At 45.3% G+C, this 25,595-nt stretch overlaps 1 protein-coding gene across 6 annotated transcripts in view; it reads left to right on the top strand.

The window, feature by feature from the left end:
* LOC118316650 (protein bicaudal D homolog 2) overlaps window positions 1-20,808 on the top strand; it is a 42,675-nt gene extending 21,867 nt beyond the window's left edge. For 2 of the 6 annotated variants that reach the window (XM_047330918.1, XM_035644672.2), the window contains 8 exons: window positions 5,277-5,429; window positions 6,247-6,461; window positions 6,553-6,799; window positions 8,442-8,699; window positions 8,837-9,040; window positions 9,150-9,698; window positions 10,207-10,358; window positions 15,000-20,808. In XM_047330918.1, the coding sequence (XP_047186874.1) occupies window positions 5,277-5,429; window positions 6,247-6,461; window positions 6,553-6,799; window positions 8,442-8,699; window positions 8,837-9,040; window positions 9,150-9,698; window positions 10,207-10,358; window positions 15,000-15,372 (2,151 nt within the window). In that variant the 3' untranslated portion in view covers window positions 15,373-20,808. The remainder of the gene's footprint in view (window positions 1-5,276; window positions 5,430-6,246; window positions 6,462-6,552; window positions 6,800-8,441; window positions 8,700-8,836; window positions 9,041-9,149; window positions 9,699-10,206; window positions 10,359-14,999) is intronic. The other 4 variants (XM_035644674.2, XR_004795240.2, XM_035644673.2 and 1 more) reach the window with 4 other exon arrangements.
* Window positions 20,809-25,595: the final 4,787 nt, after the last annotated feature.

Below are 25,595 nucleotides of genomic sequence, written 5' to 3'. Positions count from 1 at the left end.
CGTGAGAGAGGCCATCGTTGTAATTCCCACCGAAAGACATTAGAGAGCAAGGCCGCCATTTTTCAGTAGATGAGATCGACACAAGGGCAGAATTTCTGTTTTCAATGAAGCTGAGGCTGTGCCTTTCTGATTGAAAGATCAGACTTGAGTAGTAAAAAGATCCAAGCTCTTTCTTCTCCTTCTCTCATTATCATCTGATGTCCTCCGGGGCTCTGGGGTGCTGATGTCGAGCGCCTTATTATTTCTTGTGACATTAATGCCAAGACAGATCACCTCTTGTCCTGTGGGAGTCAGGGAGCAGTGTGGAGAGACAAACGGAGAAAAGAGAAAAAAGAGGACTTACTGAACGGAGGAATATAACGAGCAGAGGAAGGGAAGAGGTATTCCCGCAGACACAGGCTCTTTCAGTTTCCTGCTCCTGCTGCTGTCACACATGACCTGCGACCTTCTCTAAACCGTCCACATGTTATCTGGGTTATCAGGCCGCAGCGCCCGACATCACCTAATCTCACATCACTTTGGCTGCAGTAGCTGTCTCAGGAGTTGTGTGTCTCACATGGGTATTTTTGGCCCATAGAGAGAGTGAGTCGCTAAAATACATTCAAAAAAGATTTTGCATTTACTCCTAATGACATTTCTGTTTGAACTTTTAACAATTCTCTGGAAATGTTCCATTCTTGATTCAATCCCCTGGCTCACATTCAACAAAGAGGTTTTCCAATGCCGGATCAATGAATCCTAATGAATGAAGCATACACACCCAAGCAGGCCTGCACACTGGTTTCATCTAATGGTTTCAAACGTGTTCACGTGAACATTTCCCCACCTCCGTCAAAGTGACCTCAAAATCAACAATTCACTGTTAAGTGCAGGCGGACACTTTCACCCTGTGGGCTCTTTAACCATCACACACTGTGGGCAAAGGACCATGAGCCACAGAGTCACACGGTTCCTTTCACGATATATTTTCTAATTGTCTCATTGAAAAGTGTGACCTTGGTGGTGTTTTCTCGCCCTAATGGAGTCTGGGGAAGCTGAATAGAATGACAATTGCTCGCAGGGAAGACGAGGATAAAAGCAGATCTGCTCTCACCCACAGTCTCGTCTCTGACAGCAGCAATAGGCCCCTGAGCGTCATTGTGCCTTTGCTCTGTCTAAAGCGATACTGTTGGGGGTTGAGCTGTGCAGCATCTGTGATTAATTTCTCATCTCTCCTGGAGGTAATCCTGAGATGGGTTTGGCTTTTGTAGAGTTAGATTTAACATGGGCCTACGTGACCTTGATGTGCCGCAGAGCCTACAGGACAGTTAAGAGTTCTTCTTTTCTTCTTTTTCTCGTCGGCTCACTCGCGATATTACCAGAGATCTGCAAGCAGAAGTGAACAAGGCTGTGCCTGTCCACTTCTTTTCATTTGATAGGTAGATATGATGGAACCAACGCTCAGAATGATGAAGGAATTCAACTGTGACTGAAACGTGGCCTCTAAAAGCATACGGACACGGGAGAGAGGCGAGGCGGGGTTAGAAAAATTAGAGCCGTTATAGTGTTGGTGAAAATGGCTAAAAATGGAGGTCAGTGGTATCAGATGGAGAAGCTGAGAGAGAGGGTTTTTAAAAAACAGCACTGAGCTGGGGTACACTTGGTGTCATGCCATCTCTGGGAGCCCCTCTGCACTTTGCAGGGATTGTAATTTGGGGGGGGGAATCTAGTGCATGTGCCGTTTGATGAAGTGCAAAGTGAGCAGGATGGAGAGTGAAATGGAGGTCAGCGGAGTAAGAGTGTAAGAAAGACAGAAAGAGGATAAAAAATATATATATTCATATTGAGCCCCTGTGTTCTTATATCAATAATTCAGTCCTGTGCCATCTGGAAATCCTAAAAAGTAGGAGGCCAGTAAATATGGATTTTGCAAGAAATGCAAGCTGGATTCTCTGGAGTTATCGAGCTGCAGAGCCTTCAACAAAGCACTAAAACATTCCTCATCTACACTTGTGTTAAGCCTGAAACTTTGCCACTGTGGCTTAGTAAGTAATGGTGCTATTTCCGACAGACGTCGAGGTTATAGCAGCTCAAACACATGGAGAAATTACTCGGAGCTTAAGCAGGCTCAGCCCCACCGCGCTGTCAAAAGCAGTTTACTGGTGTTATGAAGAAAGCTTTAGATATGAAAGTGAGAGTTCATACATTTGGAAGAAACTCACCCATGATCCATGACCCATAGAAATTTGCGCATTGTAACATTTTGCAGCACTGCATATTAACTACATTAGACTTTATTAAAGAAGAAATCTACTTAAATGCTTTATTATTCATAAACTGTATATACATAAATGCACCAGCCCCCTCTATGCCTTCAAACATCTTATATACCATGCCTATCCTGTACCTTTATGGTATGGCAGGACAACCTGGTGGTTCAACTGCCACCCACTTTGCATGAAGGGACATGGAAGTCGGCGTGTGTGTGTGTGTGTGTGTGTGTGCGTGTGCGTGTGCGTGTGCGTGCGCGTGCGTGTGCGTGGGAGTGTGTTCAAGCTGCTGTCCAGACGTCACCTGTAGTGACAGCAGGCGGGGGGTAATCGCAAACCACACACAGGCCTACGGCCATTAAAGACGTCACACTGAAAAGCCGACACGGTCTAGAGGTTCCTCAGACGGCCTTCAAAACATCACACCCCACCCCAGGACACACACACACCGTATCATTATGATATTTATTCCCAGGAGTCTGTGCTTCCCCCATATCTGATTAAATGTTATTCACACACAGGAAGAAACGCACACGGCAACTACAACCTCTGGTGAATTAACCCAAGTCTGTCAGGCAGCAGGGCCGTGTGTAACCCCGCCCCCCAGTCTCTGAGGGGTTCACAGTGGCAGAGGACATGGAAACAAGGTGAAAGGTCATAACCCTGGTATGCATTGTAATCAGATTGGAGGAGGACCTTAATCAGTTTCAGTGCTGGCCTGTATTCATTGGGACCAAACAGCGATGATCCTCCAGCTGAGGCACACGACCCGGACCGGGAGGAGCCCTGAGCGAGCAGCTGGCACAGAAAAACAACTGATCACTCTACTGATGAGATCCTGTTTAATATCTCTTAGAAATAATTGTGTATATGTTGTTCAATTACTCTGTTAATGTGACTCATTCCAGTTCAGTTCTCTCCCAGAAGTCAGCACCGCTGTGTACATACAGGCTTTTAGTGCAGGACTGATCTGTATTGTAAGCTCATGCATTATTCAGTAATGCACCAACATCAGGGCTTTGGCACAGCAAACACCCACGCTCATTAGACATGCGCACAACCCTGATGAATATTAATGCACCTTCAAACGTCAGCCTCAACCCAGAGCTGCACACAGCGATTAATTATTGCACAGAGCAAAGAGGAGTGTGTAGCCTTCATCAGCGGGGATTTAGCAAAATATTTGTTTGTGCATTCTTCTCTCAATGAGCTAAAACGAGCTAGTGAATTCCAATTACAGATAAAGTACCAAAAAACAGATTGTGTCTTTGTCTCGTGATAGTCCCCTGAGTCATAGTAAGGTATATTTAAATATCTGAATTATTGGTCTTTATTACTAAATGGATAGGGATCAACTCACTGACCTTCTGTTTATTGGAAGGTGTCTCTAACCATCAGTCTACCTGTCACCCCGAGGTTATTTCCTCCTCTGTTTCAATGTGTAATGTTACTGGTGTGTATTCAGTCTCAATGCAGCGCCGATATGAGAGAGTCTGCAAAGGGGAAGCCTCAGGATTTGCTTCCTGTGGTCTTTGAAATGATGGGAGGAGAGCAGGGGTTTTGTGATGCAGCCGCGTGGTGACAGCACGAGGGGAAGGGGCCGCCTGGCGAGGGATTGGGAGGCTAATTGTCCCTCTAATATTAGGTTTTCTCTGAGAAAGAGACACACACACACATGAAATACACAACCACAAACACACACACATGATATACACAACCACAAACACACAAACACACACATGCCAACCATGCTGCAGAAACAGCATGTAAATCTACACAAATTCCTACTCGGGAGATAGCAGCTATCAGACACGCGCTTAAGTGCGGAAATTTTCCTGAACTTTTCCGGTTGTTACGCCAGACATTTTCTGGAACTTTTCCTGCCAGCCCCCTGGTAAAATTAAAAAAAAAAAAAGAAGTCGTTGTGACCCCATGTTTTCCCCTTGCCTGAATGTTCCAGAAACTTTCCTGCTGTTTTGTAACCGTCTGAGTCGGGCAACCTCCTGCTGCATTCTTCAAATGTGAAAGTCAAACTTTGTCTGTACACTGAGAGTTACATGCCCGCTTGCACACATGAACGTTCAAGGTCAGTTCAGACACTGCTGAATACAGAGATCTGTTTCACATATGTTCCTATCTCTTTCTCACATTACACACACACACACACACACACAAGCACGCACGCACACGTATGTTCACATATTCAATTCCCTCCTTCAGCGTTATCCCCTTACTTCAGATCTTTTCTCTGAGAGCCGCTGGCTGAGATGTCCCCCACCCAAATGTCCTGCGGGACTCATGTTTTGGGATGAGCCACAGCATGCAGGGGTGAGAGGGGGCTAGGGGGCAGCCACGTGATGGAGGGTTAAACAGGGCAATGGACGGGGTAGTGAGGACACAGGTGGCTCAGTGGGGGAAGGGCTTGTCTGTTACCTCTCTCACCTTTTATATAATTAATGATGCCTTTCCTGAGCCGCAGGAGAGAGACAAGTGCGCTCCCAGTATGTTACATACTCCAGTGTTGGCTTGTAATTACTACTGATGATTACATACCTTCTTCACTGCCACACATTCAGATCACGTCAACTGAAAATTTTAAATTCCAACTTGATCTCCGCAATTCCCGGAATTGTGCTGATTAGTCCTTGTGTCCTGATGTGCACAGAATCGAGTCTAATCCAACTCCTCATTAGACAATTCGACTGTTGAGGAGCTTCCCAGCCATTGATCAGCTCTCACCGTGAGAGAGAAAATTAGGCCTCAGTCTCTCTGGTGTCATGATAGCTGGCGGGCGAGCGCACTTGTGGCCTACTGCCCGGAGAGACACCTGGCACCTCCCTCTCCAACACAAACAGGCTCACGCACCAAACTCACACGCTGCGCGTTTGGCCAGATGGGAGCTCTTTCTTATCTTGCTAAGACTCACAGTGTTTAAGAGTCTACGTGACACAAACGGTTGCAGTAAAACAAGAATATCCAATTAATCAGTCTTTTTTTTCTCTCCGTCTACCTCCTTTGGCCCTGCAGAACAGCCAGATGGTGGAGCTGCAGAGGAATCAGCTGCGCGATGACATCAAGGAATACAAGTTCCGGGAGGCTCGACTGCTGCAGGACTACACCGAGCTGGAGGAGGAGAACATCTCGCTGCAGAAGCAGGTCTCCATGCTCAAACAGAGCCAGGTGAGGACAGAGCAGTGCTGCACGTCACAATCATGCAAATGGTGAGAAAAGAAATGAGGAGCGCTGGTGAGAAGTGTAAAAATCCCCTTCTTGGAAGATTGGCCTTGTCATCATCAGGGAGTCGCCCTCCAGGCCATACAACCTCCATCACACCAACTCTCAGTATGTCTCATCCTTGTACTGATTACTCTGCCTAAAGAGGCATGAGCTCTTTAATATTCCGATTTAATTATGATAATAAAAACATCCTCTGATACAGTAAAGAGATAAGTAGACGTTTTTTTCTTTTCCGGTGCCTGGAAACGGGGCTGGCATCTAATTGCAGAAGTGTTCGACGGATTCTTAACTGTAATCATACTTCAAACACTTCATGGGACAAAACACATTTCCTTGGTTTATTCAAACTAGGTGAAAGTGGGGAAAAAATCCACTTTGCACATCTGCAAAAAATGGAACAGAGCTGAATTTCCAAGTAGGATATTTCCATTTGATGGGGCCTTTTATGCTTGAGCTGGTAATTTTCTCCATATGCCCTTGTCGTTTTGGATTATGTTTTCTTTGTTCTTCATAAGGGGCATGGAACAAACATCGGCTCCTTAGGCAACCAATATAAAGAGAGATTCCAAAATCCAATCAACCTAAAACTAATTAGAAAGGAAATTAAATGGATTTGATCTTAATTAACATGTCTTGAATGTCATTCTTTTTGATGTAGCTGGTTTGTCATACATGAACCCGCCCGACAGCTCTCTGTCGCCGGAGTCGTATTTAATCCAGAACTCATAGAAGCGGCTCCTTCTCCTCCTCCTCTGCCCAGGTGGAGTTTGAGGGTTTGAAGCATGAGATCCGTCGTCTGGAGGAGGACACTCAGTTCCTGAACAGCCAGCTGGAGGATGCCATCCGCCTGAAAGAGATCGCTGAGCGTCAGCTCGGGGAGGCCCTGGAGACCATCAAGACCGAGCGTGAGCTCAAAGCTTCCCTGAGAAAAGAGCTTTCCCACTACATGAGCATCGGAGACACTCTCTATCACAGGTGAATAAAACACAAACACGGTGTTCACCAGCTTCAGCGTCCTCTCTGATGAACACTTAATCACACACTGTTCCCTCATTCGCACCCTCAGCCCACTCAGCATCTCTCTGGATGGTCTCAAGTTCAGCGACGATGCCGGCACTGAGCCCAACAACGACGAGGCTCTCCACGGGTATGAGAATGGCTTCACTAAACTGGCCAATGCCATCGCCGAGGACAACCGCGTCTCAACGCCCAGGAAGGAGGACTTGTTCTGCCCTGCGCCCAGCCTCGTGGACGACCTGCTGAGCGAACTTAACATCTCAGAGATCCAGAAGCTCAAACAGCAGCTGATACAGGTTGGTCTTGCTGACCATGGAAAAATGAAAACATTGTTTGTGCGATCCTGATTCAGTAAATTATGACCATCTGTTCACAGACAAGAAACAATCGATGCATTTATGGGCTTTGTGATGTTAAATGTTTGTTTCTTTGGTATTTGTGTTCACTTAAGTTGTAAATAGAGAGTCAATAGCAGGCTAATGAGAGTAAAAAAGAAAAAAAGCACCTCAACTATATTCGTCTAGAGTTTGTTAATATACAGGAAGTGGTTGGTGAAATGTCTTGGCTTATTTTATAATATAAATAAGTTTTTTTTTATGCCTTGAAAATACTGTGTTGCTCTTAAAACACACCAGATTGCTGTAAATGAACAGAGAATAACTCATAACAACAGGACAATGTATTTGATTTAGTTGAAGTTGTGTCTGAAGGAATGAATGAGTTAGTGGAGTGTCTGACCCAGGCCACTGCAGGGATCTAAATCCCTTTATAGCAGAGTTAATCCAGGGGAGACAAACACACCCTTCAGGCTGGGCAGGGCAGCCAAACAGCGGGTGGTGGCACCGGAGGACCCACCATCTGTGGGCTCATCACCCCACCAGTCCTGGGCTATGCCTGACTGGGCACCATGGTTACCAAAAAGAACTGGGAACCTGTGGATGATGATTGTTTAAAGGACTAGGGAATTGCAGATTTTTTTTCTCCCTCCCTTCATCAAATATAAACATTGGATTAATGTGTGTACTTGAAGTTATCTTAGTGCTGCTCTGCTATGGGTCTCAATCTGACCATTGAGCTGGTGAAGCTGGCGGACTGTGACAAAGCCCCGTGTTTGATATGAGCCAGCAGCGTGTCATACCGCCTAGCTGCTGAAGCCTTCTGCCAAGTCATTCCACAGATTCCTGGCAGGAATCAGAGCACAGTAAACAAAAAGCTTCCTTTACTCGTTCAGTCTCACTCTGTTGCTCTCCTACCTGATCTCTTTCAATTGATTTGGTCCTCGGCGATCAATCCCTGACCTCAGCTCCTTGGATATCACCCTAGTGATCCCTGGAAATCTAGAACAACATCCAGGATGGATTCTGGATGAGCGTAGAGTGTCACAAAAAAATGTTTTTTGTGAATATGTGAAAACACCAGTATCTGATTTATCATTTTGTTTTTTAAATTGTGAATTGATATGCGAAAGAGCCCACTCTTTAACGTGGCATGCCAAGTTAAGTGAGCTTGCCATTCCTTTTTTAAATTAATCAGCATTTTTATTCTGCAGTAATAAAAAACAACAACAACGCAACGGAGCACGACCGTGACACTTTGATATCCTTTACAGATCTGCTTCTGAAATAGCTCAGTGCTCATATCAGCACAACTGTGTGCACGTGTGTAAGACCAGCCACCGAGTGTCTGCCAACAAATTGTCAAGGTCATATTGACTCTGATGCTGCTGGGCTACTGGGCAATGAGCATCACATAGCTTGGCAGCACATGATAGTGGGCAGATTTATCACATGACAGATGATCTACTAATTCAAGATGATTGGTGAAGTTCAAAGCAAGAATCCTTCCTGTTATCTAGTGACCAAGAAAACAAAGAAACTGAAATTACGTGGGTGCAAAAACCCAAGACTGACCTCACGTGTCTTTGCTCTCTCTCCTCAGATGGAGCGTGAGAAGGTCAACCTGCTGTCGACCCTGCAGGACTCCCAGAAACAGCTAGAGCAGGCTAACGGGGCTCTGTCAGATCACCAGGAGAAGCTCAACCGCCTCACGGAGAACCTCAGCGCCATCCGCAAGCTCCAGGCCAGCAAGGAGCGCCAGTCTGCCTTGGACAACGAGAAAGAACGCGATAGCAACGAAGACGGAGACTACTACGAAGTGGACATCAACGGACCTGAGATCCTAGAGTGCAAGTACAAGGTAATTGTCTCCTGTTAGTTGAGCACAAAATGTCAGATTAAGATTTCAATTGGCAGGTAATTCACATGAAATCAAGTTAAGCCAGAACAAATCAAATTGGATTTATCTATACGCCACAATTGATATTGCCTTGCCAGGTTGCTGTGTCTGAGGCAGGCGAGCTAAAGGAGGAGCTAAAGACTCTGAAAGCCGAATACCAGGCCTGTCAGTCACGTTACGAAGAGGAGAGCACCCGTCTGGAGAACGACGTCACAACACTGGGAGAGAAGCTGGCGACTTTGGAGAAGAGCAGTCAGGCCGAGAAAAATGAGAAGACCAAGTTGGAGAAGGAGCTCCGCAAGGTAAGATGTCGTGCTTGATAATGATGTGATTCGAAATGGTGGATTTGTGTCTTTTGTAAAAGAAAAATAAACTGTGCTGACTCATAAATTCCCCTTTGTGTGTCTTCAGTTGAGCGACGTGGCGGGCGAGTCCCAAGGCAGCCTGAGCGTGGCACAGGACGAGCTCGTCACCTTCAGTGAAGAACTGGCCACCCTCTACAACCACGTCTGCATGTGTAACAACGAGACGCCCAACCGTGTAATGCTCGACTTCTACAAGGAAGGTAAGGGTGGTCGGAGCAGCCCAGAGGGCCGTGGCCGTCGCTCTCCCATCCTGCTCACCAAGGGCCTGTTCCCCGAGCCTGGTAAGGCTGACCTCAGCGATGGCTCCCCCTCTTCAGTCTCCTCCCTGCCCTCTCCTGTGTCCGACCACCGGCGCGAGCCAATGAACATCTACAATCTGGTGGCCATCATCAGGGACCAGATCAAGCACCTGCAGCTCGCCGTGGACCGCACCACTGAGCTGTCGCGCCAGAGGGTGGCGTCTCTGGAGCTCGGCACCGTGGCCGACAAGGACAAGGAAGCCTGCATGGAGGAGATCCTCAAATTAAAATCCCTGCTCAGCACCAAGAGGGAACAGATTGCCACCCTGAGGACTGTCCTCAAAGCCAACAAGCAGGTGGGTTTTTCTATTTTTGTCGTTCATCCAGTAAAAATGTCTTTCAACCAACTTGGTATCGCTATCAAACATTTGCCCAATTCCCTTGAAAGACAGAGACAGACAACAAAAGTGTCAGCTATTTCAGGTCCATTCAGCTGTTGCAGCAAATGCGTTGCAGACAGTATATGTGACAAACACTGGTGGAGACAGCAGCAGTCTCGTGGTGTCAGCTGCCCAGAGTATCTGTGTGTTTAGGATTGAAGAACAGCCCTCCAAAGCACAAAGGACCATAACCCACCAAGTGTGTTTGCAGTTGCTTGTGTCGCCTTTAAAGTATGTGTGTGGTTACTCTGTGACCATTCAGAGCACAAACATGAAAGCCCCTCATTAACCACAAAATTGAGACTAACAATAGTAGCTCATGTCGTTTTTACCTTTTTAACAGAAGTACGTCTAGAGGCAGGAAATACACCCCCGACGTCTTCTAGCTGCTCTGACCCTTTTGTTTCCTCTCGTCCACCCACAGACAGCTGAAGTTGCTCTGACCAATCTGAAGAGCAAGTACGAGAACGAAAAGGCCATGGTGACCGAGACCATGATGAAGCTGAGGAACGAGCTCAAAGCCCTGAAGGAAGACGCTGCCACCTTTTCCTCTCTCCGAGCTATGTTTGCCACTCGGTAAGGAACATGCACCGCCACCCACTCAGTGGACCAAAAAAAACAACCCTTTCACTCATCCTGCCTTCCGGGACTCAAATCGGCATTTCTCTGACATATTTTTCAATCCTCACAAAATCCTCCCCACTTCATATTTCCAGAACAGATAGCCACATGAGCAATATTGTACACCCACATTGTCTGGCACGAATCTCAACTGTGCAGCGGTAACACTATAGACTTTGTGTTATTCCTAAAAAGACTTTACGTGCACCATACAAAGACCATACTCAATACACCCAGGTGAGATTAAAAAATAAGATTATAATCGTAGTATAATCCATGATGACCATATGTTGACTCTGTCTGTATTATTGTAACATGTCATGTTTAGGGAGGATGTTGTTTGATATTGAAAATCGCGGCCAGAAAGGGATTCTAGATGCATTGATAGGGACAGAAGGTATTTAATCCGTGTATCATTTATGTCACTTAAGTAGTGTTTTTGACCAGTGATTTAATGTGTGTGTGATATCAGATGGGCTGACACACTTGCTAATCTTTGCTGATTCCGAAGAGAAGCCGGTCAAAGGTTCGGTGCATAATCCCATCTCAGCTTGGTCTGGATTACACGTTCACCCCTAAACACACAGTAGACTAAGTGCTCATACACAGCTTTTCTGTCTGTTTGCTTGTTTATTCGTGCGTGCGCATGGATATTGAGAAAGGTAAGAATATGAGTGATAGGAGACAACGTGATGTCATGATGGGATTTTAGTGATTCCACAGTGGACGAACAACTCACTTTTCCTCTTGGTGGATATTTTTTCCCACTTGTCCTGTAAATATCAGCTCTGGACCAGATGGCTGAGATGCTGAGACAGTCTTTCCTTCTGCATTTAATACTCAATACTACAATCCACAGCAAAGCTCAAGCTGTGCAGAGGGTGGAGAGGTGGAGGAGGAGGAAGAGGGAAGGGGACGGTATTAAAGAATGAAGGCTACAGAGGCTGCAGGGAATATGTGGGCGGCTCAGCACCCCTCATCTTACAGTACCATACAGTTAATCAACACCTATCTCTGTAGTGAAGTGTGCTGGCTGAGGTAACTCCATATACCTGCAGTGTCTAATTAGTTAGCAACAGGAGGGAGATTCAGTCTCCTGGATGTGGGTTGTTGGCGCTCTGCATTTCCAGATGGTTAGAGGATGTGGATGTAATGCTTAACTATTTGAATCAAGGGCAACCAGAGCTAATAGGAAACCAGATCTCGCTCTCAATAATGATTTTTTTTTTTTTTCACTCCAGGGGCCCATGAGCCGTATCACTTGTCGTTGTTACGTCAGTGTAGCGAGAGTGTGAGATCTGAGATGAAGCGGAGCCTTTGTGAGGGGTCTGTGGCCTTGAGCCTCTTTTGCTGAAGAGACTTAAGATGTTGACAACACATCAGAGCTCGCTGTGTTTTGGTCTCCGTGCATAAATCACACCCCCCTGACGATGATGTTCTTGAGGCTCCAGCCCCCGGTCGTCTGTCCCTGCTCTGGAGCCCGTGCATGAATTACATTCAGTGTGTTTATGGGATTCACGTATTGGTATGTAAATTCTGTCCTATACGCCCCAGAGTTGGTTCAGGGAACTCTTTGAGAGGCTGGGGGGACTTGCCTGAGAGAGGTTTCCCACACTCCCCCTCTTTTGTGCCCCCCCACCCCCTTCCATCCTTCCTCATCACCAAAACAACCGGTCCTCTAGTCATCTGGAAAAGAAAGGGAAGAAGGGGACAGGCTTTCAGTTGAAGCCCACTACAGGAGCCTCATTTTCCTTTTTTTTGGTCTTTATTTTTTTCATGATAATCAGCACTCTGAAACACTCAGATACAAATGTGTGGTCTTTGACAAAAGGGAAGAGTGGAATTGAAATAATGTTTAGGTTTTTGTTGGAGCCTTTGTGTGATCTCATGCTGCAGCCTGTGCCTGCTGATATTCTATTTCCTTCTGTGATCATTTCGTGTGTGTGTGTGTGTGTGTGTGTGTGTGTGTGTGTGTGTGTGTGTGTGTGTGTGTGTGTGTGTGTGTGTGTGTGTGTGTGTGTGTGTGTGTGTGTGTGTGTGTGTGTGTGTGTGTGTGTGTGTGTGTGTGTGTGTGTGTGTGTGTGTGTGTGTGTACAGCTGCAGTCTCTGGTGTCACATTAACAGTGAAGCCCCTGCCTCTAACATTCCTCAGACATGCCTCGACTTGCTCTCAGGCTCCTGCTCAATACTGATATACAGTCAAACCATTAGCCCGAGTTTGTCCTCAACACACACACACACACACACACACACACTAAATCACCCTGGTTCCTGCTGTTTTGTTGGTTGTTGTATTTTTCTCATCCACATTGTTCGTTCCTTTTGGTTATTGCCTCCTTCGCAGCAGCCATAAATGCCACTGTCATCACAGCAAGATTCAGAGAAAGTGAATATGATGGCTGTTCATTCCTCAAAAGGCCAGCAGCCGCCTCCTGCCCCCCCTCAGGCATTGTGCCACCACACCCCATCAGCAGGCCAGAAAGGCTCCTATTGTACCCCTTCAGTCCCTAGAATAGACTTCTCTGTTTTTTTCCCGGGAAAAAAATGCACGCCCTCTTCACCCCCACCCCCAGTGTTAGAGTGGCTGAACTGTCTGCAGGCTCACCAGTCCCCCCCTGTTCCCAGGTCATCCCCCACCTCATACTGGGTTTAATGAAGTAGCACTGATCCGTATTGTCTGGGTGTGTGTCCCACTGGGAATCAAACTGCATACACAAGAGGGGGGGGGGGGGGGTATGGTTTATGTTTGCATGGTGGTCTGGCGGTCTGGCAAGGCCTGAGTTCACATGGCAAACAACCACGTGCAGCACGACAACAAAAACATCTGCTGTCACTCGTCTTTTTGATCCCAGATTCTTCCTTCAAGATTTATTTTTATCAAAACAAGATCAAGACTCTGTTTAGACACTTTGTTCATAATGCAGTTTGCCTTGTTACACTCATTTTCCATAATCAAGTTTTTGCATCTTGGTAGAAGAAAGGCAAAATAACCCTGGAATATGGACACTATTCAGCTGATGTTTATTCACTTTGGAAATGCGTCTAAATTCTTGTCTGCAGCTATTTTTGCATGTATGTAGAAAATGTGATTTGACTCAATAGTTGTGGAGCTTGATTTTTTAATTGTTGATTTATTTGTTTTGACAATTCAAGTATTCATTAACCGTCTAACTGAACAATAACAGATCTCACATGCTTACTGGGAAAATGACAGTTGCAGACGTTGGAAAACAATACTCCATGACTTGTTGTGATTTTATGTCACCACAGGTTGGGGCGTTCCCACATAAAGTAAATACTTTAATGGCAGACAGATAAAAGGTAGCAGGGTGAGGCTTGAGTGAAGATTGCGTCTGAATGGTTTTGTTGCTGCGCAGTTGGAGGACAAGTCGATGCTTACTAACATAACCAACCCCTCCCTTCATAAAGGGTGTGTCAGTCATTACTGGAGCATGTCACTCATAGTGCTTTGTCAGCAACACAGAAAGTAGGGATGAGCGAGACGGGGAGAGAGAAAGTGGCCCATGCAGGCAGCAGCAAGGAGGCGGTGGAGGAAAAAAGCTTGATAAGAGCCAGGAGAGGGGGAGAGATTGAATGAGAGAGGGCAAGTGATGAAAAGGGAGAAAAGATTCGGTCCAGGAGAAGAGCAAGAAAATGGAAACCGAGCATGACAGCAGATGGTGTGTGGAGATATGAAACCCTAAACCTCAAAATCCATTTTGGTGACCCAGTTTTATACCTGTCCTGTCTTAGACACACACACACACACACACAGACACACACACACACAGAGGCATACGAGGGCACAGGGAGACAAGTGATAATGCCGCAGTGCAGCACCCAGCACTATGTTGCAGTAGGAAGACAGATTTCGCATTTTACGTGCTACTTCACAGTCTCACTCCGACTGGAAAAGTGGAGATCAGGTGTGACTAACTACAGCTCAGCACAACAATACCACAATCTCCCTCTCTTCCACCATCTTCATTTCTCTCCCGTCCTCACTGTGTTCCTCAGGTGACGCATAAGGGATCTTCTCCGTGACCCCAGGTTAATGCTTTCATCCTTTGTGTATGTTATCTATTCTTAACCTCCACCGCTCATAACACTCCTCATAATATTATATCTGCTAAAATTTCTTGGAAAAATGAGCTGTGAACATTTTAGTTTGTGAAATTTGGTGGTGGGCCCTGGCACAGCCGATGAGACGACGTTGGAGTCTGCACTGTGCGGCTCAGGGGCTCCACCTGGTGGTGGTGCAACCAGGTCCAAGGTCATGATGAAAGAGCTTTTATTTCAGTTGTGGTTGTCTTAATGTGTCAGTTGGTGTCAGCTTCTCAAAACATGCAGCTCAGGTATGTGTGTGGTGGTCATAGTTTTGTAACAACCCAAATGAAAGTTGTTGTTTTTTTAAAAGCCAACCAAATTGTTTTCCCCATTGAGTCATACTGTGTGGTGTTATTGGAAGTGCTAGTGCCCCCTGGTGGTATGACATAGGAAATGGCGTTATAAGATCTGGCTGATGTTCTTCAGCAGGAGCTTGAAGTGCACAAACACACACCTGACTCGACGGCTTTCTGTCTGTGTCTCTTGCAGTTGTGACGAGTATGTCACCCAGCTGGACGAGATGCAGAGGCAGCTTGCTGCAGCGGAGGATGAGAAGAAGACCCTCAACTCGCTGCTGCGGATGGCCATCCAGCAGAAACTGGCCCTGACGCAGCGCCTGGAGGACCTGGAGTTCGACACCGAGCAGATCCGCCGCGGAGGCACCGCCAGCCGTGCTAGGACCCGCAGCAAGGCCGCCAGTGCGGCCGCCGCCGCCGCCGCTGCCACCAACAACCCCCACGTAAGTCAGAGTCTCTCCTGCTCTGGCTCCGGCCGACCAGAGCACAACAATGCTGTGCCCAACGGCATTCTGGGAGGCCCGGTGGTCTTTTGCAGCGAGAAGTACAAGATCTACTGTGACTGAGGCGTCCGAGAATTCTGCAAGGGACTGCTGTGTACAAAGGGGAGGGAGCCTCCCTGCCTTAGTGTTTAAGAGCCCCACTCGCTCGCTTAGCTCCCTGGCCAGCCTGCGCTCCTCTAGGGACTGCTGTGTGACTAACCGGCTGCTCGTGTGTGCTAGTGTAAACGCTTAGGGGAATGCAGATATATGTACAGTGTGCACTAGACTTTTGGACTGTAGTAGACATATATGGCATGTGGATTATGAGGCCCCGGTTATATTGGGGGTTCTGTGGATATTATGGAGTGTCTATTCTTTCCGCTGTCACGGTGCCGTACGTATGATGTAAAAGGTGGCAGCTTCTGTGCTCGTTTGTTCTGCCCCCTGAGTGTATTGCCTGGTAACAGTAACACATTGTGGGGGTGGGGACTTGTGAAGGAGGATGTCAATATGAGGCTCTAGTAACTCAATATGACATCCTCTGCTCTTCGGCTCGTCTGTTGGCATCGGTGCTCCTTTAAAAGAAAGATAGAAGCCCCCTTCTCTCCTCTGCCTCTCCGTCCTGGTCCCCCGGGACCGACCTGTGTCCAGTCGCCCACTGCCTAATCAGGTCACTCTTAAATGTTTACAAGAAGAAAAAAGGAACTAAAATATGCAAACTCCCCCTGCTTTCTTGCACGGGGAGCTCAGTGTGATTCTACACCGAAATTCAAAAACTCACGGGTGGGCGTTGTGATGTGATTGTTCGGGCAGAGAAGGAGCACCTGTGACCACAGGTGTTTATATCAGGAACATTTTAAAGCTGTGATGGTAGCACACCAGTACAACGGGGTTGGTAGAGATGCATGGCTTTTGCAGCTAAAAATGCTTATGAGCTTTTTACCTGTTTTTCTTTTGTTGGGTGTGTGGTATAAGAAAATGTACTACAGGGCTCTACATTGTAAAACAAAACAAAAAGTGGAGTTATTTGGTGTCTGGTGCGATACGGGAGGGCTACTTGTTCCACGTGACCCATTCCGTTGCGTTGGATTATTTCAGAGCCATATTCTGAGAGAGAGAGAAAGTTTGACAAATCGATCTCCATACCCAAATTAAGTGCACTTCAGCATAGGTGCCTCAGGTTCCTACTTCTGTTGTAATGGATATAATGGTTACTGTGAGCAGAGATTCACTATAGTTTTGATTAAAGATTCTTTTTTATACGGAGCAAAATCATGGAAGAGCACAAATCCAAAATGCACCCACAAACAAAACCACCCGACCACACGGCAAAAGTGCCTGTCGACCCAAACACTTGATATGTTCATCCGTTGATGTAAAGCCCTGTCCGTGTGTCTCAGCTTGAGCTAACACTGTCCTCTCTTTTCCTTCTCTCCCTTCTCCTTGTTCTAAGAAATCTTTCAGAGGTCTCCTGTAATTTCTGTGTGGTTGAACAACACCTTCCTCATGTGTCTGACCTGTGTCTTGTCGCTCGGTCGCCATAACGACCTTCTCTCCTGTAGATTGTCAGCAGCTTGCTCTCCCAGCATCGCCACACACCCTTTAAATAGAATGAGGATTTGCCGGGGGGGGAACGTGCCCTCGGAATATTTTTGTCAGGTAACGTCCTCACATATTTTGTGTTCCTGATTTTTTTCGTATTATTTTTTGCCTGTGTGTATATCAGCATTGAAATGAGGGGCCCTCATTGTGTGTATTATGTTTTTTAACCTTTGCAAATGTAGGGTCGCTCATTTCTTTTCCTTTATTTTGGTGTGTGAGGACAAAGCGATGTGCTGTTTTAGTATCAACAATAGCTTTAACCCCTCGCAAGCTATAGCATTACGCAAATAGAAAAAAAAATATGAGTGGGGCTTGTGTTTTAAATCCATGTATTTGCTTGTGGATCGTAGACACATTAGCTTTATGATGCTGAAAGCAGGGTTGATGTGAGGAAATCCTGCAAGATTTATCAAATTAGGAGTTTTCTACTACAACTAAGCTATATATTACTCTCTATATTCTTAATATGATCATGTTCAGGTTATAATCTTGCAGGATCCTACTACAGTATTCCTTCCTCTGGAATATGAAGAGGAGTCCGCAGTCAACCCTGCTTGAGTGGGCATCCATAAGCCACAGCACACAGCATGGAGACAAGGCTATCGTACACGTTAAGGAAAAAGAAAAAGCAACCTCCTTTAGAGGTCGATCACTCTTATGATTCACTTCACTTACAAGTGCGATACATTCTGTTTCTATCAGTTTGCGCTGACAGAGAAAAAAGGTTTGGGGAGTAGAGGATGGAGAACTACTCGTGTTGTAAAGCAGCTCCTGAGAGAGCAGATAAGAAAGCTAGACGTGCTGGTGAGGAGGGCCAGATGTCCGACTGAGAGCTGACTCATTCTGGGGTGAAATGAGGGAGAAACTCCTGGTAACTTTTGGAGGAAGAGTTAAAAAAAACAAAAAACTAGTTGCTCAATCAAACAGTGACATTGATTCAAATTAGTCGAGCCCCTATAACCCCTTCCCCTTGTATAGGCTCATTGGAATCACTGAACAGTAGATAGACCCCAGGATGTGATCGTAAGGAGAATCCCCCCTTTCAACAGACGAATCCCCACTTTCGCTCCACCTAGTTTGAAATCAATTATCTGGCTCAGCATGCCACCTAAAAGGCTCCTCCTACCTCCGCTTGCAGGCTCCGCCCAGTTCACCTTTAAGTTTGACTTCGCACGATGCATCTAGTTTCTGGTTTCGTGTAAGCCTGCATGTCAAAAAACAACAACAACAATGACAACAACATTTACTCATTTTCCATTAACTTGCATGGCACAAGAGAAACACCCATCTCCTTTGACCTTGGTGGTCGGATGCTGCCGCAGCTCTGTCCTGCGACTGAAGGGTCACGGTCCTCGTGAGTCGTTGGCTTCCTAACTGCACCCGCAGGGTAACGTGTGTTGAGTGTGCGTTCACGTCAGCTCCTCCCGGAACATATTGGTGAAGTTGATTCAGCACAAACACTCCACTGGTTCTCCCTAACATGGGCTCCTGTCGCTTTGACTAACCACAGCCGCCGTTTGCCGCTTGTGTGGCCTCAGTTGCTCTAAAACTGACCAATAATGCTAATGCTGATCATTTGTTTGTTTCTCCATTTTGCAGTAAATTACAGTAGTTCTGCGCGGATGACCAGCTACCGACACAAGGTCCATTCTCACAGCTGAGCTGATTGAGTTCACCCAACAGAGTTAGCCCTGTAGACTATTTGGACTCGAAGACAAAAATAAATGCCATAACAACAACAAAACAAAAAAAGAAAATGTTGAAATATTCAAGTCAGTTCAACTCTCCTTCCTTTTACTTTAAAACACTAAAAAGGTGATTCATACTACACATGCTGCTGCTGCCAGAAGCCAATTTCTCACAAGTTCAATGATGTGATTGACCTTTCCGATCCAGAGGTTGTGATTGGCTGATCTAGTCCTCCAATGAGAAGCCAGGGGAGATGGGGTTTTTTTCTCAATGTAAATCACAATGTTATTTTTTGTTGTTTGAGGGGTTTTTTTTGTTTTTTCCTAAATCTGTGCACTTTCATTATATAGGATTATATCAGACTATTATTAACCTATAGGAAAGCGTAGTAGTGCTGTGGTTTGTGAGTAATTCAGTATAGATTATAAAACTCTAGGATTATACGTCCTCCTGAATAATCTGAATTTTAAGAGACTATTTACTCCAGTAAGGGCTTCACAAACCACAGACCTACTATCACGACTTATCCTCGAGACTTTTATCCATGGAATAATCATTCTGAAATTGTTTTGTTACATCATTTGTTATGTTGTCGGTTTTCTTTTATGTTTGTTCTACTGCCATGTTCTCTACAAACAAAAAAATCCAGGGTGATCAAATTCTGGGGTTTTTTCGTGTATTTATTATTCCTAGGAATAGCTCAAAATAACACAGTCAAACTTGACGACGCTCTGACTCGAGTAGGTAAGTTGTGTTTTGGGGAAAAATTTTGCGCGATATGAAAAGCTTTTCCTGAGCTTCTTACCGAGGGCGTTCCACTGAAACGCGATCACTGACTCCCAGAATTCTCTGCAAGTGTGACAATTAAATTCCAAATTGGAATTGTTTCATTCTCTCCTTTTTTATCGTGCCAAATCTTGGCACACCATTTAGGTTGCAAAGAACCGAGACTCGGAAAGAAGACAAGCCGTCACTTAGAAAGGTGTAATTCGGGGCCATGGCTCTCCACGCGAGGGCCGGGGTTTTGTTTGGGGTTTGTTTAGTTCTTCGTTTGTGACCAGTAGTGCCTTTCATTGTTTCAAGGGAGAATCTTAGACTAGTGTTTTATGTTTCCTTTTTTATATGTAGGTGAGGACCTTGGGTTCAAAAATGACTGTGAGCAGCAATAAATGCAAAGGGAATGTCCACCCTTTCTGCATGAGTGAGGTGATAGTTTTAAAATTAGCCCAATAAAACTGAAATTGTGTTGAATTCTGCGGGTCAGTGATCCATTCGATAAATTCAGGGGTTTTGAAAGAAATAGTTGTTTTTTTATCAAACGTTGGGAACCAAAAGAAATCGACTTTGGCCTCCTGTTGTTGAACAAAATGCTCCCATCATCTGTAACGTGTTGGGTCAGATCAGTGTACTATTGGAAACATCTACGCATCTCTAGCTTTGTTTGGTGAAGGTAATGTGACATCAATAGTATTGTTGAACAAAAAAAAATGTGCAGAGCGCATCTGAACTTTCTTTTTGTCCAATTTGTTTTGTTTGTTGGTTTCTGTTTTTTTTATTGAACCTTTTTTTTTTTTTTACATCATTTTTGAGCATTATGTTTTCAGGAAACAGAAAACAAAATGGGCATCAACAAGCTTGAATAGTGCCATTACAGCCAATGCTTGTTTGTTGAGGCGTTAAAGTTACGAATATGGACGAGAAGCTAAAAAGAAATAAAGTGCAATTCAGACTCAGTTTTTACATTTAAAGAAGAAAGAAAGTTTTCTGTTTGCTGGAAGCGATAGCTTTGTCATAATAAAATTAGCTGTGCAAACTTGATATTGTCATATTGTGTTTCAGTATTTGATCCATAATGAGGGTTTGATATCTTTATATGAAATAACGACTTCACCTGTATGTTGGTATTTATTTGAATTGTCATGCAGTACTGTATTCTTATCAATAATGTGCATTATGATTAGTGGCATATTCATTACAGCTAAATGTCATATGCATGTTTCTCAGTCATGGGACCTTTACACAGAATTGAAAACAAACGCAAAAACTTTTCAGGGTGTTTAAAATAAAAACAAACGGGGGGGGGGGGAGAACAGACTATATTTAAGTCTGATGTATTACTGCTGAATTAATCCTATGAAAGTGTTTTGTTTGTTTTCCAGTAGGGAGGTGGTATGTCTGTGTAAAGGTAGTCATACTGGCTAAAATCAATAAAGATGACTTAAGTTTCAAGGTGTTCCAGTGTTGTTATTTATAGCTGCTCCACGGCCGCAGCACATGAAGGGTTAACGGGAGAAGTAAATGGTCTGCAGCCCCCGAGTCTCCTCGGAGCGTTCCCAGCTGGAAGCCAGGGGCAGGGGAACTTCCCAGCTGTCTGAGCAGCTCCAGGACATGATCACATTTCACACAATGCACAAAAACACTCGCACCACCTCCTCCCCGCTCCGACCCCTTTTTCTCTCCCCGTCTCTTCTCTGCTGTGTTGCTTAAACCTCGCTCCTCCCCACCCTCCTCAGCCATTTCCCATTTCGCCCCCCCTTCCTCCCGAAGAGACGCCCACGCACCGAGAGCCGGTTTCTGTTGACCTTTGGTACACCCAGCACTTCCTGTCCGGGCCCTGGAGGCCGGCGCTCTGCCCAATTAATACTGCGGTGATTTAAAATGCAGGAGCATTGCTGCTGGGCTCTTTCAACAACCACGTATACTTAAATTCCTATCCAGAAAACCAGACTGCTCGCAGTCCGAGAGTGATTTACAGTGATGCACATGGGATCCAATAAATTCTTTCAGCTTTAAAACATCTGTTACAAGTGCTCTGAATATGTTGATGAGTCTAAATGAACATTTCAGTGTGAAGCAAAGAGTTAACCTTCTTCAACAAAGGACAGATTATGAGAATCTTCTACTAACGCACAGACAGTGTTCATGATTCAGATCTGCGGTGTCCACCCTTTTCTGTCAGATGAGATCAAGTCCTTTATCAACACCATCTGTCATGATTCATACGTGTATGTCTTTAAAAATGATGTTAAACTAGCCATTAACTCATTAACGCGGAGTTATATAAAAGTGCATATTGTTACTTTCTTTTCATGGTAGAAGCTGAACATTTAATGTTACTTTTTGCTGTCTATTGAATTCTCTTCTTACTTTTTTTTGGACCAAAAAAATGTCCCCAAAAAAAATCTGCCTCACACCACTTTGTAATCCTTTTGTGTGTTTTCAATTGTCAAAGTAAGTAGGTCATAAGTTACTTTTTCAAATAAATTTGAGCTTCTCTACAATCTTTCCACACATTTCCTGGTAAATGAACCAGACTGGTGCTGATGAACGTTTGGAGAGCTTCCTCCGGAGCCACAGCAGACACCGCTGGGGCAGTTATCCTCATGATGAATACACTTAATGTGTATAAAATCAGTTGAGTTCCCCTTCAAGTGAATCAATGACTGCTATTGTGATAACGATAAATAATAAATATGGTTTGAGCAATGATTTAAAACAGGTGAAAGTGCTGGCAAGTCCTAATCTCAGGCAAGGAATTCCAGATCCTCGGGGCCCCGATGGCAAAAGCACGGTCAGCGCTTAGTCACCAGCCTTGACTTCAAAACTACTTGCAAGTGTTAGTTTGGAAGATCTTAGGTTACAGCTTGGAGCATAGGGACTTAGTGTCTCTGTGATATAACTGGGGGCCAGATCACGCTGAGCTAAAAAAGTTTTTATAAATAATCTTTAAATGAATCATAAATTTAACTGGCAGCCAATAAAGGGAGGCAAGAACTGGGGAGATATGGGCCCTACGCTGGATGTTGGTAACGACGTGAGCAGCAGCATTAGAATGTGCTCACACACATACATGAACCAGCATTTCAGATACTTTTTATAGATTAAAATCAATGATAATGTCCCACACACCCACACACACACACTCACACTCTCTCTGCTGTGATTTGGAGCCCTGACACCAGTCAAATAGCTTTTTTTACGTGCGCCCGCCTGATTGAGCCTGAATGTCAGAGTATTAATGAAAGCCAGAAGGAAGAGGTCAATTGCCTGACAACCGATGACATCACTGTGGCAACAGAGGAGCCTTTGTTGGTGCCAGCCTCCTCTTATATCCTCCCCACGCAGGGCTCGACTGGCACAGGAAATATGGGTCAGTGGGATTCATTCCGTGGCATCAGTCCTGCACTATTAATATGCAGGTGCTGTGATTATACTTATGGACGGAGGGAGGTTGGTGCTTGCAGAGCAGCTGGTTCACAGCTGACGCACTATTGCTAGCCGCCACTTGGGGTCCCTGTTCTCCAGTTGTTGACATCTTCATGAGCAGCTTGAGTTACTCTGGGTAAAGCTTTGGTCTTAAGACAGAGGCAGGGCGAGTGTTTGCACTTACAAAGAGTCTCCTTTATGTGCATCAGCTGTCATGTGATAAAGTCATGTGGAGCCCGGAGGAGCCGCGATCAGCTGCTTCAGAGCCTCACATGGACAGATGCACACGTTTCTGAACAGATCCACTGGAGCAGAAAAAATACCGCTGAACATGTTAACAAATTTATGGCCCGTGGAGTGTGAGCTCAGCCTCATGATGCATTAGAAACATTCCTCAGTCCTGACACTGGACGTTGGGGTGTGAGTGTCCTCGTGACTCACGCACAGATCGGCCGGTGGTATCTCCACAGAGCTCCTGGTGCGGTCTCAAAATGGAAGGTTACCACAGTAACGTCTGTGACGCCAGGTATCAGATCAGTGTTGATTCCATCAGTAGGAATCTCTGATTTGCACCTGAAGACGAGGGAATGAATAGAGGCTGGCACCTCATCCCGGAGTGTCATCAGTCGTGATTCAGGCATTTACACCTTTGCGGTTTCAGATGAGTGTAGAAGGCTCCAGTTAGCTCATCTCACACGTACCAGTGTATCAGTGTGTTTCACACCCATCCTTCATCTTAACTGCCCATCTGCCACAGTCTTCTTTCTCTTTAAGTCCCTAGTTGTTCTTCTTTTCTTACAGCCCCCCCCCCCCCCCCCCCCCCCCCCCCCCCCACCCCCCCACCTTTCCCCCTCTTCCTTTAACTCCCTTCCCCTCGCTCTTCCTCCTTCCTCCCTCTCTGTGGATGCGGTTGTTCCTCTCTGCTCTGTGCTTATGAGTGGAGGGAGAGGATGTATCCCAGGGGGGCTGTGTTTGGTGCTCTGCTTTCTGTGGACCAGCATGCCCCCAGACGGGCTGACAGGCAGCTCCATGCACTCAGAGGCACTGACAGGGGCACTGGGCCCCCGGTCTATTTAAAACACAAGGTCAGTCATCAACAAAGCACTTGGCCTTTCAGACTCTGACATGTTCAGAATTATTCTCTGAAGTAAAGAGGAAAACGGTTAAAGTAAAAGCCGGGGATGTGTTTTCTGTTCTTGTATTTGCATATATATATATATATATATATATTTAAATGTATATACAGCTGAGGAGTACACATCAGTGTCGTGGGCCTTATTCCTGGCAAGCAGCCAGACGGGGAGGCATCATCATTAGAGACCCTGCTGTCGTCCGCGTGGATCTGAGGCGGATGCAAAGCGAGCGGCAAAGGGAGTTAATGACGCGTAGCTGAGTCGACACGAGTTTCAAAAGAATGGAGGCCGAACTGATAGACGGACTCAGAATGGGGTGACGAGAGTTAGCGACCACACAGTCACGCTCCTGAAGGTTGTTGGAAGACGTCACTGCTGACGTACACAGACTAGCAGGGGTGGGGGAAGAACTCAGATCCTTTACAGTAGTAAAAGTATTAACCCAATGTAACAGTTTTTGGAAAATGATAAACTGCTTATGATGAATCAGTATCAGGTAGTTTTTGTACACAGTCAAGTCTAGTGGCTCCCAACTCAGGGGTTCGGCCCCGCGTAAGGGCCACAAGATATTCAGTATCAGTATCATGGAGATGATCAATGGGACATAATAAATAACTAAATACACCTTCACATATATTTGTTCATTTATTGACTTTTAACGACTTACAATAAGTGCATGCAACCATGAAGGTATTACCCAAAAGTGCAAGAATCAATAGAATACATAAACATTTATCAAATTGGCAAAAAACAGCTTCAAGTGCTCAGTTAGAATTTAGAATATTTTTTTCAATAAGTTTACGGAGTTAGGTGCAGTCTGCACAGGAGAGTTTTCAGTCTACCTCTTTATTAAAATGGTAAATGGACTGTATTTATGTAGAACTTTCTAGTCTTGTCGACCCTCTCTATCTCCTAAGCCACAGCCGCCCATAGTACAGTATAAATGATGTATTTCGTTTTCTTTAGGCCTTTAAACCATCAAGGAAACTGAACTTTTTGGCAAAAATGCAAACAACTTAATGACACTTGAGTGGACACAATGCTTTTTCTTAACAGGTTACAAGTCAGGGAGGTTTTATAAAAAAAATTATTTTTTTATGGAGCATGAAAATGAACTACTAACCATAGAGTATAAGTGTAATGCAGCATAGATAAAATACCTTTTGTCCTTACAGTACTCAAATAAACAATCTTAATCTTCACCACTAGAAGTTGCAATGCTCCACCGAGTTGACCTTTGCTCTGCGGCAGCAGCGAGTGACCAATGACTTAATATATTAGACTTTGAACTTTGGGCAAACGTACACAAGCAAATTAAATTTCATTGTATGACTATAGTCCTTTTGCAAATTCAAGATATATTTCTTCTCTCTCCCATTTTTTTGAGTTCCTCATTGCTGTCTTCAGTAATTCACAGAGGCAGCTGACGGCACATCCACTCATCTGGCTGAAAACTCAAGATAATCAATTATAAGATGAGGAGAAAGCCTGCGCACTGACATGGAAGCGCATTGCCAGTCAGTCAGTCAGTATTTGTGTTCCGGGTCTTCTTCCACACTAATAGGCAGCTGTGGAGCCATCTCTGGAAATAGGCCTCATCCTTTTTCATGACTTCACGTGACAGCCCATGTCGTGCCTCACTTCTGTGCCAGTGGGCAAACCGGGGCTGAGAATGGA

Source organism: Scophthalmus maximus, chromosome 3 (genome assembly GCF_022379125.1).
Source record: "Scophthalmus maximus strain ysfricsl-2021 chromosome 3, ASM2237912v1, whole genome shotgun sequence".
Lineage (NCBI taxonomy): Eukaryota > Metazoa > Chordata > Actinopteri > Pleuronectiformes > Scophthalmidae > Scophthalmus > Scophthalmus maximus.
This window is presented reverse-complemented; position numbering and strand designations above follow the sequence as displayed.